Genomic DNA, 15,434 nt, shown 5'->3' with positions numbered 1-15,434 from the left:
GACCAACATCCTCGCCTATCCGCCCAAGGTGCATTGGTGGCCAGCCTGACTTCACAGTAGCTCCTCTACGTTCTTCTCCACAGCAGCAAATCCTCTCAGCAGTCTGTCAACGAAGGGGTATCCGACCTCTCTGAACTCTCATGAGCTACAGCCACCAGTTTTGTCCAGATTAAGTTTTTTGATTACAAAAAAAAGCCTATGTTTGAAAGTAGAAATCTTTATCCAGTGGCTCCCCAAGGACGATTCTCCGTCCTCGGACATGACCTGCAGCCTTGCCATGCTGAATTTTACCTTCTTCGAACATGTTCTTCAAACTTTCTCTTAAGTGCGAAGGTAAGCACCAACCAGACCCAATCCACTTCTATAACTTGGATCTTGTAGGTGCTGTTTTTTACTAAAGATTTTTTAAATCATAACTTCAGTTCTACCATTTGGATTTTTGTTGTTTTGGCGTCAAATAATGTATTACAATTTACTCTATTTTTCTAAACTAGTGTGGTATTTTCCTCGTGTTGTGTTTTCACTGTACTGCTGTTTCTGTGCCACATCAATACGTCACTCATTGCTGCTAAATTAAGCCTGACTGCTTTTGTGCCATGCCACCCAGTGGCACACACAGGTTTAATTTGTGACTTTTGTGGTTCACCCTGACAGAGATTGTGCTGTTGCTTGACGTTTTTCTTTTCACTTATAATGCCTGGACCTCAAGGAGTCAATCATAATATAATACTTGTGCACGCAGAGGCAAACTCCATAGCTCTGAGGTTGAATGCAGCATTTGACACAACCTCGTGGCAGGGCTGTGCAAACTGGTGCCTCTCCCAGTCGTCTCCAGTCCTTGTTTACACAGTCGGCACTGTGACTGTTTGACAGTAGGAGACAACGAAGGAAGAGTGCTACACCTGGCTGAGGCGGTCCGGGTGAAGAGTTTGCGGGTTCAGCGCCGGATAAAGCTCCTAACAGGATGGACGCGATGGAGGTCACGTGGGCGCTAGTCGCCCTGGCTGTGGCCCTGCTCCTGGGCCAGTTTCTAAATCTACAGTGGGCGGCGAGGAAGCTTCCACCAGGACCCACTCCACTCCCTGTCGTTGGAAGCATGTGGGCGCTGAACTTTAGTCTGCACCATGAGACTCTCATGCAGGTATGTGGGAAACGGGGTGAATATAGGGCCAGGCACAGGGGCTTATTCACAGCTGCCTTCTATCATTTGGATTAATACCACACCTAGAAAACACTCATACCGCAGGGTGCAGTTTCAGCTGGGAGTAGCATAACCTCACCATTTGGGCTTGTGCCCCTCAAAATTGTGTCTAAAGGATAAACACTGTATTTTCATCTCTTCCAAGGTCCACAAACTTAGGAATGTGCATTGAACACATTCCACACGATTTTGCTTTGGAAAACGTATGCATTTAAGAACCCACTTTTTGTGGAATTACTGCATGAATAACCATCTGAGGCAGACACAACCTCCTGCTTCACCCAAATGGGGATTGGTTGGGAAATCAGAATTATGGCAAGAAGTCCCTTTGCCGATGCTGCAAAAATCCTTGTGCCAGTCCAGCCTGTGTGTGTATTATCGGTTGCCATGGTGTCAAGAGTTCAGGAGAAATGTTTGTGAAGCCAGGAGACACTCCTGAGGGCTAAAAGCAGCCACCTGCCTATCAGAAGTGGAAAAAATGCACTTCTGGGCTGCATGCCACATGGAGCAGGATACCTCACTTCGTTATTGTACAGTACATTTTTTTTTTACTTTTCTATAAGTTAGGCTTAGAGATTTTGATAAAAAGTACATTGAAAAGGCGGGTGATCGGCAGGTGACCCCTGCGTTGCAACGTCCACAACAATATTGCCTTCTGGTGCCCTTGAATTCGAAGCGCACATTGAGTGCTGTTCTGTGGTGAACAAATACTTGTTTTGGTCCTTTCGATGGAGAGATCGAAGAATTGAAGCCTTGAGTGCTGAGGGCAGAAGTTGGACCTCTTCCGGAGAAGGGGGCGGGGCTGCAGCGCCACCGGCTCAGGCAGGTCATCAGCCTGTTGCCAACAGAGAAGCCCTTGGCAGTCATAGCTGACGCTAGCCTGAGAGGCCGTTGTAGCATAGAGGGATACAACTGCAAGGCTACAACGAGTGACGAGGTCACTTAGGGGGCTGGTTGGTCACAGGGCCTCCTATAAGGGGAGGATGCAGGCACATGCGCAATGTTGAAGGGCTTCCTTCGCTCCAGATGACGAAACCTTCTCCACTTTAGGAAGTCCCTGAAGACTTTACTCTTCAAAGACGCATTTACATTTCAGTAGTCGGTTACTAGCTTTAGACACTTCTATACTCTCATCTTGTTTCTTGTTGCTGTACTTGGTCAGTAGCGCTTTGAGACCTGTCGGTGAGTTGGCGCGATACAAATCCCAGTTACAAATTACAAATTACAAATAGGTGGCAGAGGGGAAGCAGGAAGACCACAGGGGCAAAAGGAGACATATGGGATGAAGGAGTTGCGAAAACACAAAAGGTGAAGGGAGAGTCAGTGCAGGGCCTCGGGTGAGGTTCAATTGTCAGACCAGAGGCGGCCACACCTGCGAAGAACGGTGGGGATGCAAAAGAGATGCTCCAGGAGCAGAGACAATGAGTGCACCACCTCCCAGGGCAGTGGGTGTAGGCTGCCAACTGAAGGGAGCAAAGAGGCTGGCGGAGGGAGGAAAGGTTGACAGAAGGAAGCAGAGGGCAGCCCACCTCAGGAAAAGTATGATGCAGGAGCCCTTTTCCACTGAAGAGCCACACAGGGACAATCGTAGTTATCAGATGTGAGATCCATTTTACACAGACAGTGAGTGCCTTGACCTCGGTATATCCCGACGAGGAGCTGCAAAGGGCAGGCAGTGCAGAGGCTGGTAAGCATGGTGTGGCTACAGGACAGCAGTCACGTGACATGGCGAGGGATGACCTACAGAGAAAAGTCCCTGGGACCACAGCCTGCTCTGAAAAAACGTCTTTGCATGCATTCTGAAAGGGGAAGGGGTCCCCCAAGAACCCCTTCACATTTGTGAAGCTGGGAGCTGCAGAGGCCAGAAGATAGGAGGTCCGACCACCTCAGCTTTACAGTTATTCCAAAGAAGGAGAAGCAGAGGTGACTGTTCAACTCTATGGAGAAAAGGTTGAGAAGGGACAGTAAGAAGTAACCCCAAAAGAGACAAAGGCGCTTGACCTGCAAGGGTCAAAAGATAAATATAAGAAGACCATAAGGACAGGCGGCTAGTTCAAGTTCAAGTTCGGGCATTTGTATAGCGCACTACTCACCCAGAGGGTCTCAAGGCGCTAGGGGAAGGGGTATATTATTTGTCGAATAGCCAGGTTTTCAGTTCTTTTCTGAAGGAGATGTAGTTCTGAGTAAGGCGGAGGTGGGTGGGGAGTGAGTTCCAGGTCTTGGCAGCCAGGAAGGAGAAGGATCTGCCACCCATGGTGGAGTTCCGGATGCGCGGGACTGCGGCGAGGGCTTGATTGGACGATCTTAATTGGCGGGTGGGTTTGTAGAAGGACAGTCGAGTGTTGAGGCATTCGGGTCCTAGATTGTAGAGGGCCTTGTGAGCGTGGGTGAGAAGGCGGAAAGTAATTCTTTTGTTGACGGGAAGCCAGTGGAGGTCTTTTAGATGTCCGGTGATGTGATCTTGGCGCGGGATGTCTAATATGAGTCTCGCTGACGCGTTTTGGATGCGCTGGAGTTTTTTCTGTAATTTTGTTGTGATTCCGGCGTAAAGTGTGTTACCATAATCCAGCCGACTCGTGACCAGTGCGTGGGTGACAGTTTTTCTTGTCTCGAGGGGGATCTAGCGGAAGATCTTTTTGAGAATGCGAAGTACGTTGAAGCAGGAGGACGAGACGGCGTTGACTTGTCTGGTCATCGAGAGAGAGGAGTCTAGGATGAAGCTAAGGTTACGTGCATTGTCTGTGGGTGTGGGTGCTGTGGCCAGAGCGGAAGGCCACCAAGAGTCGTCCCAGGCTGAGGGGGAAGATCCTAGGATGAGCACCTCTGTTTTGTATGAGTTGAGTTTTAGACGGCTTTGTTTCATCCATTCGGCAACTTCTTTCATGCCTTCGTGAAGATTGGTTTTGGCGGTGTTGGGGTCTTTGGTGAGGGAGAAGATTAGCTGGGTGTCGTCGGCGTAAGAGATGATGTTGAGGTTGTGTTGACGCGCGATGGAAGCGAGAGGACTCATGTAGACGTTGAAGATGGTGGGACTGAGTGAGGATCCTTGAGGTACGCCGCAGATGACTTCGGTGGCCTCTGAGTAGAATGGGGGAAGTCGGACTCTTTGAGTTCTCCCGGCGAGGAATGAGATGATCCAGTCCAAGGCTTTTCCTTGTATGCCGATGTTGCTGAGGCGTTGTATAAGGGTGCTGTGGCAGACTGTGTCGAAAGCGGCGGAGAGGTCGAGTAGAATGAGGGCCACTGTTTCTCCGTTGTCCAGTAGTGTTCGGATGCCGTCGGTCGCTGCAATGAGGGCGGTTTCGGTGCTGTGTTTGGCTCGAAATCCAGATTGAGATGGATCAAGGGAGTTGTTAGATTCAAGGAAGGTGGCGAGCTGGCTGTTGAGGCTTTCTCGATGACTTTGGCAGGGAAAGGGAGGAGGGGTATGGGTCGGTAGTTTTTCAGTTCTGAGGGGTCTGCTGTGGGTTTCTTCAGGAGGGCGCTGAGTTCGGCGTGTTTCCAGCTTTCTGGAAAGGTGGCAGAGTTGAACGAGCAGTTGATGACATCGCGGAGTTGGGGTGCGATGATGGAGTCAGCTTTGTTGAAGATGTGGTGGGGACAGGGGTCAGAAGGCGAGCCAGAGTGGATTGAGTTCATGAGGCGAATGGTGTCTTCAGTGGAGATTGGGTTCCAGGCGCTGAGGTTGTTAGTTGGAGGAGTAGGATCTGAAGGGGTGGGGCGGGTTGGGAGAATTCTCGAAGCTGTTGTGGATGTCGGCAATTTTGTTGTAGAAGAAGGAGGATAGTGCATCGCAGAGGTCTTGGGAGGGAGTGATGTCGTTGGATGCTGCGGTGGAGTTGGTGAATTCTTTGACGATATTGAAGAGTTCCTTGCTGTTGTGAGTGTTGTTGTCGAGACGATCCTTGAATGCTGATTTCTTGGCGGATCGAATCATTTGGTGATGTTTGCTAGAGACATGTAAACCACTGGGATGCTAGAAGGGAGACATGCTGCAGACCGTGAGTACAGCAGAGACTGGGATGACGTGCAGGAAAGGGAGCAGAAAAGGAAGGAGCATGGGTTTGCAAAGTGAGGCGCGAATATAGATGCATATGTGTCAGCATCTCCAAAATATGCTAATATTTATTGCGAGGAATTCCCAGAATGCAAAATTATGCTCTTAAAGTATATGGACGTTATAAGGACCACCCAGATTATCTGACTGACCTGGTTGGTGTGACTGCTCTCCCCCAGCACAGCTCCACCGTTGAGGTACTGCACGCCCTCATCACTAGCATGCTGGACTACGGCAACAACCTCTATGTCGGAATCAAACTAATCCCTGACATCCCTTTTAACAACCACATCATCAAACACCTCTGCAACCTCCACTGTATCTCCATCGAAAGCAGAATAACCTTCAAGATCCTCACACACACGAGTTAGTCGGCGTTCTCATGGAGGAACCATATTTACAGTGAAACGTGCGCAGGGAAACTCCTGATCTATGAAAGATCGATGGGAGCGGGGGGCGGTGTGTGATTGCCGATGGTGTGAGCTATTAGGGGTCATAACTATGCGTATGACGAAGTACATGCAAAGTATGTGTGGGGGAGGAGCACTAATGTGACCTGGGGGATGAAAACATAGCTGCACGGCGTGCGGAGGCAAGGGGCACAATTTAAGGTACTTTAAAACATATTATGAAATCCGCATTTATTATGTGCGCACGTTTCACTGTAAATACGGTTCCACCATGAGAACGCCGACTAACGCGGTGATTCTTGCCGGAGCAGACAGATTCACTCGGACTGCTCCTAGGCCATCGATGCGAGTTTATGAGATAAGCCATTAGTCCTGTGACCTCCCCTTGCCTCTAGTAACATGGCTACTGGTAGACTCTTATCTGCGGTCTCCCCCAACAAGTATTAACCCCCAGCAACCAGCGTCCTATTCACGGCCTTATCAAGCCTTCTGGATTCATTCCATACCTGGGAAAGCATTGCGCTCCATCCTTAGGCGACCCATCGGATAGCACATTGCTTGGCTACTCACTCGTATCAGTGGTAAGTTACTCTGTTAGTGATTACTGGAACCATTTGCCGACACCTTGGAACCGTTTTAATTAATCCTCATCTCTTGTTTTCTTCCCCTTACTCATTGTCCAGAACCCGGCTGGGTTCACTGTGAGTACTTTTACTTCACCTACAGCACATGGTTTACACATCACTCTGCACCATCACTGTTTATAGCAGGTAACTACCGCCCCACCTTCATGAGCTGTCCATTCCAGTTACTGGGTGTAGGAACTGGGGTCACCAGTTCCCCGGGGGTAGCCTGGCTCGAGCAGGTAGGCACCCGAAAGCTTAGGTGTTAAGTGATTACACAGCACACGCATCTACTGAGACAATGAATGCACGCAAAGACTGAGACAACACCAGTGAGTTTGATTAGAAATCAAATAGCTTTTATCTAGAATAAAATGCAGAGTATTCAATTACTCAATGCATTAACTCCTCAAAGCATTTTATCAGGGGAGCAATTCAGTATTCACTGTAGTATATCACCCTAAACATTTTATGAACCCAGCACCTGCAAGGAATTCATTAAAGAGACATTCAAGTAAATTTCGTTTAGCAGGAATAACGTCTCCTCATGTAAAGCATTTAGTCAGCATTTCCTTAGGCAAGGATAAACATTTTCTCAGGTGAGAATAAACATATCATTAGATTGGAAAAGAACATTTCACTAAGCAGGTCTAAACATTCCCTCAGGGATAATCATTTCATTAAAGACCTGGCAACATCTCATTAGTCCAGAATGAAGGAGCATTTCATTAATCGAGGGTAAACATCTCCTGAGGTAACTTTTATGCAATTCTCCCCCGTCAATATTTCCTGCAACGCTCCATCAGGCATAAGTAAAACTTGGGCAAGCAGGCTTAAACACCCTTCCTCTAAAACCAGAAAAACAGTTCACTAACCAAGATTTGAGGGTAGTTATCAGTCGCCTTCCCCTAGTCAGGGGTTAACTTTAACCACTATCAGTCACTGAAGGCCTAACTAATGTCTGGGCCCAGTTCAAGACTTTCCTGTGGCTAATTAGGGCCAACGGGGCCCAGAAACAGTTCCCCCCGAGGGGAAGGGCAGTTTCGGGGACTCCTTCGCGCTCCTGGGAGGCCCCGCGTCTTCTTGGGTCCTCCACTGTCCTCCCGGGGCTTTACCTGCAGTCTTCGGGCCTACTTGGCCCCTTGCGATGGTTTCCGGCTGCCGGGGGAGAGTTTGTGCTCTTACTAGAGCCCTCCGGTGGGTGGGGGGGAAAGACCGGTCCAGGCCTTCCCAGCGTTACCGGCAAGGGGGGGTCTCCCTCGTCGAGGAGTCCACGGCGCTCTTATCCGAGGGGGTCCCAGGCCTCCAGAGGCTTCCCGGGCCTAGGACCAATAGGGTCGCCGCTCCATGGGGGTGCGGAGCCGGCCGCCAATGGCAGCGCGGCCGGCTAGGGGCACGATCTCCTGGGCCAATGGCGGGCACCGAGCCCCAGAGCCAATCCGAGGCTCGCTTGCTGGGGGCTCGGCCAATCAATGCGCGGTGGGGCGTGGCCCGCGACGCGGCCGTCGGCCCCCATCACGTGATGGTGGCAAAGGCTTCCAGGCCTAGTCGGGCCTAGCGTGGCATGTCAAGGATTCCGGCGGTCCTCTCCTGACACCGTGGGCCACCGCAGGGGCAAAGTTGACGGCGCTAGAGCCGCGGACACAGGGATCGGCTTCCTCAGGCGCCACAGGAGGGCGCGAACAACTCCGGGCTGCGGCGGTGAGTTTTTACTAGCGCCTCAGCAGGGGGCCCTCAGGGGCGTTGACGCTTCTAGGCACAGCGCGGGCAGGGCCAAAACAGAGCTCAGGGGCACAGCGCGTCAGGCCTCGGCGCTGGGGCACACGTAGAACCAACGCTTGGCAGAGACAGCGCTTGGGGGGATCACAGCGCTCTGAAGAACACCACAGTTCTGGCAGTCTCTGGCGCTTCTCATGGGGGCTACAGCGCTTGAGCCACAGGCAGTTGACGGCGCTAGAGCCGCAAACACAGGGATCGGCTTCCTCAGGCGCCACAGGAGGGCGCGAACAACTCCGGGCCGCGGCGGTGAGTTTTTACTAGCGCCTCAGCAGGGGGCCCTCTGGGGCGTTGGCGCTTCTAGGCACAGCGCGGGCAGGGCCAAAACAGAGCTCAGGGGAACAGCGCGTCAGGCCTCGGCGCTGGGGCACACGTAGAACCAACGCTTGGCAGAGACAGCGCTTGGGGGGATCACAGCGCTCTGAAGAACACCACAGTTCTGGCAGTCTCTGGCGCTTCTCATGGGGGCTACAGCGCTTGAGCCACAGGCAGTTTAGTCAGCTCAGGGAGCTAGCGCGGGATAGTCAAATCAGGTCAGGCAGGACAGCACTTCAGGCAGTTCAGTCAGGGGGAGTTAGGCAGGATAGCGCAGGGGCCCAGGTGAAGGCAGGGGGGCACCGGTGCAGCACAGTCCAGTACCTGGTTGATACCCCGGTAGTCCTGGTTAGCGCAAGTGGGTTTCTTCTTGGCGCTTGTTGGTTTCTCCAGGTCAGTGATGCCCAAACTGATGGAAAGTTTTGCTCCCTTTTCTTTTATAGTCCCAGGTCATGTGACCACTCTCTAAGATGGCAGTTGGTGACCACTCCCCTATTCCGGAAGGTTCCAGGAGCTTCCTCACTCTAGCTACGGGCAGGAAGGCAGGCTGGTGTCGAAACATTGTTTAGGGGTTCCAGCCAGCTCCTGGCTACTAGAGTGTGTCTAAAAAGACCAAGCAGCAGTAGCAGGGGTCAGTGGCAGCCATATTGGGGGAAGAGAGCACCTTAGCATTGGCAAAGGTGCTCGGAGACCTACGGTCAACAAAAAGAAGGAGGAAAAAAATGAGGCAAGGGCGAAAAAATAGGGAAAGACCACCCTAGGGCTGACAGGTCTAACACTGGGTCATTCATATAGGTCCAATTCTCACGTATTTTTATCTTATCCCCTAGATGTCCCCTTATCATTGGTCCGGATGACACCCTCCATTCACTCCAGGGTCGAAACGCCGTTGACGCTAAAAAAGGAAAACGAGCCTTGCAAACAGCACTTATGATTGTATAAAGTGTCTGCATACATCTCTTGTACATATTTAGAACGGTCGCTTTCCTTAAAGACAATAATTGCACAGAAACCTTGTAAATACAGTCACCAGTATTCACCTAATTGTTCGTTTGGTTCTTCATATATTCACTGGGGACACTTTTTGCACTGAGATTGTTGTAAAATGTATATATCTTGATTTATTTGTATAGATAGGATTGCATTATCAAAATCCCTAGGTGTAAGCCTCCTTTTCTCTCTTTGACATCCCACTTAATCCTTGTTGAAAATTGCTATTATGCGTTAATGTTACCATATAAACTTAGTATATGATTCCACTTGAACCTTCTACTTTGGCAGCTTGAGCGAGAGTGAGTGTCACTGGATTGTGTTGCATAACATGAATCATTTACATTGTTAAGTCACTAAGGAGAGTCACTATTCCTAAAATAAGAATTGGGAAAACAGTTGTTTTAGAGAAATGGATAAGAGTCGGAGAGACTTTTACTTGATGCCCTCACACATCCCGAAGGATGTCATGCTTCATCACAGGGCGGTGCTCCTCGTTGGGCCGGCACAGATATGCCCTATGTGTCACCCGAATGGTCACTTTGTCAGAGATCTTTTTTGTGATCTAGCTGTATGGTGTGTGCGGTCAGTGTGCAGTGTTATGTGAGAGGTGACAATTAAAACATACTAGAGGGTATCTAAGAAAGTCTCATTTGAATGAGGGGGATCCCTCTGTCATAGTTTAAAAAAAGAAAAATGGTGTGTGCTGCTTGAGAGTAGTTATGACCCTCAGTAGCTAGACAAGTGCAGTGTTTGTTTAAAAAGATAATTGGGTCGACATGTTTCACACTATAGTGAGGTCTCAGGAGGAGATCCTTTGCGCTTCTTCAGGACCATAGGGGAGTGATTAAGGTAATGGGAAGAAGGGTTATGCAGTGGCCTTACTGTGCCCAGTAGTGGCACTTGGAGGACCCATGCTGTGGTCCTATGGAGCCAAGTTCAGCAGGTCAACAGAGTCACACATGTGTAAAGATCTTTACACATGTGTGACGCTGTTTTGACCTGTTATAGAACGAAACATGTCGACCCCATTCTCTTTTTAAACAAACACTGCACTTGTCTAGCTACTGAGGGTTATACCCTCGAGCGGCAAACAACCTTTTGTTTTTTTTTAAACTATGAGAGAGGTATCCCCCTCATTAAAATTAGTTTACCTTAGATACCCTAAAGTCATTTTTAATTGTCACCTCTCACATAACACTGCACACACCATACGGTTAGATCACAAAAAAGATCTCCGACAAAGTGGCCCTTCGGGGGACCCGTAGGGCATTGCAGCACCGGCCTGATGAGGAGCACCGCCCCATAATGAAGCATGACATCCTTCGGAGTGTGTGAGGCCATCATGTAAAAATCTCTCCGATTCTTATCCATTTCTCTAAAATGACTCTTTCCCCAATTCTTATCTCAGGAACGGTGTCTCTCCTTAGTGACTAATCTACTTTTAGGTAGGGAGCATGAGCCACTGGACATATATCCATCTCCTTGCCCCCCCCCCCCTTTTAAGTTGCATTTTCATTGTTTACAGCTACTCCTACTTTGAGCAGAGACACTGGCCTCCAAACAGAAGCTCATAACTAAGATAACAGTTAATGCACCTGTGGGGTGTAGGAACAAATGTGACAAAAGAGCACAAAAGAAAGTGATGGAGTGAAGGTGGGAGGGTGTCACAGGATTGATGCCTAACAGGGTTTCAGGCTGCTACTAGGTCTGGACATCGAGGTCTTCAAAGACTTAGACTGCCAGAGGTAGGGACGACCCTTTCCAGTAGTAATATTGCTGCCGACCGTAGGTAGCACCTAAGGAAAAGATGCATATCCAGCTGGAATTAAGGTTCACTGTGAGGAGTCACAGAGTGGAAGCTGAGGAGCCAAAGAAAACCTGAAGGACAGAAGGCTGAAGGTCAGGAGACACAATGATAAAATCCAGAACAACCCCAAGAGAACATTAGTAGCGTGGAAAACGATGATAGAACTACTCAAATCGTAGCAACACAAGGAAAAGACAATGCTTTCCCTTTATAGTGAACAAACAGGAATTGACATAAAAATGCAGGGTCTCCATCTTGCATTGGGATTACTTCCATAGGAAACTGTTTAAAGGCGGCGATCTTCGTTTGGGGAGCATATACCTTCCAAGAAATCCCACTGAGTCACTCTTTGGAGGAGGAGCAGCAGGGGGATGGAGAGATTGCCAGCATCTCAGACTACTCTCAAGGAGAAAACTGCTGGGAGGGGAGACAACACTGGTGGGATGCTGCCTTGAGGTACGGCTTATCAGGGCATTTGGCAGCGCAATGGCGCTCCTGAGGCCTCTTCCACACTCAAAATGCTGAGGGAGCAGCCTGTTCCTCCAATGCAAATTTGTTAAGGACAGCAGGTGGGGAGCCGGGTGTTGAAGTGACGCTACATAGGGTTGTAGGAATTAATGAAAAGGTAAAAGTGTAGATGGATTTAGAGAAGGTTTAGGGGAGGATGAATAGGAAATGGATGAAGTGTGAATGATCAGATGAGAGAAGAATAAAAAGATGAAGGGGCAGAAAGAGAAAAGGGAAAACTAGATGGAGAATAGATTAAGTGATTAAAGAAGGAAAAAATAAAAAGAGGATGGAGACACACAAGGATGGATAAAAAAGGATGGATGATGACAATATGACAAAAAGAAGGAAGTAGATAAATGGAAAGAAAATGGAAAAAAGCAGGATGGAGAGGAGAATAGAAAAAAAGACAAAGAAACTCAAAGAAGAATGGAGAGAAGACAGGAACTTTAGAAGTCCCTCATGGAAAAAATGTGATGAATGAAATGACTTCTGGCCTTTCGTGCTTAGTGCTGGGTATTCAGCGGAAAATTGACAATCACAATATCAAATGACATGAATGTTGTGTCAAAAATACGGTCTACAAAAATGTTGTGTCATAAATTATACCATATAACATGTCATAAGTGATGTAATATGTGAGGTCATTAGCAGTGCATGGCAGAACGCAAGTTATAATTAGTTCTGCTACTATAACTGGTGAATTTCTTTGTTTTTTTTTTGTTCAAAATGTTCATGTTCGAACTCATATATTCAACTAAGTATAATGTTACTTTAACCTTTATTTTTTTTAGTGAATTTCTAATGTTTTTTTTTTTAAATGTTCTTTTTGCCACACCTAACTGTTATGTTACTTTAACCTTTGTTTTTTTCATTGAATTTCTAGGGCTTTTTAATTTAAAGTAATATTTTATTACCATACGTAACGCCAACTCCCCCCCAGCATGGCCTTTGGCCCTGCACGCTGGGTTTTGCCTGCAGCAAACCCCCCAACAGGCAGTCAACCCCCCACTGTGCACTGTATGTTGCCAGGGCATGTAGTCAACCCACCTTGAGCCAGCACTGTTGTTTACTACTCCTTACATCTTGACCATATACTACACCTTACATCTTGACCATTCACTACAGAAGAGATTGTGGGCCAATAAATCAACAATGCAGTCACCTCCATCAAGGATTTCAGATCGTTAAAGAACACACTGTCCATCAGCCTGGAAAATGGTGGAAACACCGGTGCATTCTACTAATGTGAAAGGGGCGGGGCCAAACAGGCAAAGCCTATAGGTTATTTGGCACCTCTGCATACGCAGCAGCAATTAAAAGGGAGAACTATGGATTCTGCTCTCAGACCAGGTGATGACAAAAAAGAACCCACTCATCCTGGACAGTTACTACATAAGAGACTGCGCTCCAATAAATCAACGATGCATTCACCTCCATCACAGATTTCAGATCGTTCTCAAGGTGCAATTGTAAAGAAAATACACTGTCCATCAGCCTTGAAATTGGTGTGAATACCGTTGCATACTACTAACTGGAAGGGGTGGGTCCAAGCGAGCGGAGCTTGTAGGTGATTTTGAGCCTGTGCATACTCAGAAGCAACTAAAAGGGAGAAGTGTGACTATTTTTTTCAAAGGAGAGGGGGCTACGTGTCCCTCCTCTACGAGCCTAATTTGAACCCAAGGACCCCCTCTCATGGGGCAGTAGTTCCCAAACTGCACTGTGGCAACCCGGTGCTCTGCCAAAACCAGCCAGGGGAGCCCAGGGGCGTAACACAGGCCCCCGCAGTAAGGGGGGCCCCAAGCTCCAAGGGGCCCCCTCGGCACTGCACTCTGGCCAGAGAGCTCATGTTTGAGCCCGGAGGGGGCCCCTCTACGTTTCGTGCAGGGAGGCCCCTTCAGTTTTCGTTACGCCAGTGGGGGAGCCACCGTCAGAGTTGCTGAGCCTAATCCATTATGAATTGCACTGGCCTCTGGAGTGCAGGCCAGGTGCGCTACGTCTGGAACCCGCTAGGTGGTGCACTTGCTGCCTCGCCATCCAAACATAAAAGATAATGACCATCCATATTGATAACATCAATTTTTCAATTAAAAAACCTTTTTTTAAGACACTCTGAAGTGTTTTTTTTTTTTCAAAACCGTATTTATTGAGAGTTCAAGCAGGATTCGGTACAGCCCTCCACAGTCAGGAGGAGACTGTCAATAACAGACACATAAAAAGCATGGCAGTGAACCCAGAGTTTTAGAAAAACAGTCCCCAAGCCCCCCCCATCCCACCCAACCCCAAAAACGCCCTCCACTACCCCCTCCAACTACCCACCCCTTATCCCACCCTAACCCAGTGCACGTGATCACTGTTCAGCTACATAAGATGGAAAGCAAAAGCGGTGTCGGCCAACAGCCTAAGGTACGGGATCCACATCAGGGGGCAGTACATCATCGATATCAGCCGGGGGATCAAGGGCCAGGCCCCTGTAGTCCGCCCACCGTTTCCAGATTTTGTAATGTTTCCGGGGGCACCCCGTGGCTTCAAAAACAGGTAGTTCCAGGCCCATGAGAAAGTCCAATCCCGCCTTCCATGCACTAAGCGGGGGGGCACGTTCACTCTTCCAGGCCTGGGCCAGATCTCGCTTGGCCACCACCAGTCCCAACAGCAGCAAATGTCGTTTGTAGATGTTACCCCCAACGTTTTCCAGGACATGAAGGAGACCCAGTCTAGGGGTACGGGGAAGGTCCCACCCCAACACTTCCGACAGGCAGTCCCAAACCCCCGCCCAGAATCTGGTCAGTCTCCTACAGGACCACACTGTATGGAAAAGCGTCCCCCTTTCAGTACCGCACCTCAGACACTCCGGAGCGGCTATAAGGCCCGCTCGCCACAGTCGTTCTCTAGTATAATATGCCCTGTGAAGGTATTTGAATTGGATGAATCTAAGACGGACTGCTATAGCAGCTCCACGGGGGGATTCAAGGGCCTCACGCCAATCATCATCATCCAAGGGGCCAACATCATTCTCCCAGGAGGCCTTCAAGGTCGAGAGAGAAGGGGAGCAGTGTGTAACCAAGGAGCGGTAAATCTGAGAGACCTTCTTGTTGCCCAGGTCGCCCATGAACAGTTTTGCCTCGATGGGACTAAAGTCGGGGAGTTGCTCTAAGCCCACCAGGCTAGGACCGAGGGCATGGCGGAACTGGAGGTACCGAAAGAATTGGGACTTAGGCATATTAAATTCAGAGCTAAGGTCATGAAAGGACTTAAGCGTAGTTCCAGTGAGAACTTGACCAAGAGACGAAATCCCGATCGCGTCCCAGCCGCCAAACCCGGACAGGGAAGCCAGCGCCGGAAGCAAGCCATTATGCCACAACGGCGTCTCTGCCGTCAACCTGCCCCACCACCCCACACGGTGCACAGCCTGCCGCCAGACTGCAAAGACCACCTGAGTGACCTTCGGCAACTTCCTCCTCCGTCTGGCCGAGTACAGCAATGTGTGGAGTGTGGCACCACCCATCAACGAACGTTCCAGAGCATAGGCCGGATCACTACGGTCCCCATACCACCACTCGTTGAGTACTAGGAGGTGGGAGGCCTGGTAGTAAGAAAATAGATCCGCGGACGCCAAGCCGCCACAGTATGTAGAGAGAAAGCATGTGCGGAGCGCCACCCTAGAGGCACCCCCGGCCCACAGAAACCTGCCCAGCACCGAGTTGACACTACGGAACCATTGCGGGTCGATTTTATGTGGATGATT

The 15,434-nt window shown here is 49.4% G+C and overlaps 1 protein-coding gene across 1 annotated transcript in view; it reads left to right on the top strand.

The window, feature by feature from the left end:
* The first annotated feature begins 868 nt into the window (after positions 1 to 868).
* LOC147684185 (cytochrome P450 2J5-like) overlaps positions 869 to 15,434 on the top strand; it is a 315,668-nt gene continuing 301,102 nt past the window's right edge. The window contains exon 1 of the mRNA XM_086944598.1: positions 869 to 1,141. Within this exon, the coding sequence (XP_086800724.1) occupies positions 965 to 1,141 (177 nt within the window). The 5' untranslated portion in view covers positions 869 to 964. The remainder of the gene's footprint in view (positions 1,142 to 15,434) is intronic.

This window comes from Lissotriton vulgaris, chromosome 11 (assembly GCF_964263255.1).
Source record: "Lissotriton vulgaris chromosome 11, aLisVul1.2, whole genome shotgun sequence".
NCBI lineage: Eukaryota > Metazoa > Chordata > Amphibia > Caudata > Salamandridae > Lissotriton > Lissotriton vulgaris.
The sequence above is the reverse complement of the archived record's forward strand: the minus strand, read 5'-3'. Positions and strand labels throughout refer to the sequence as shown.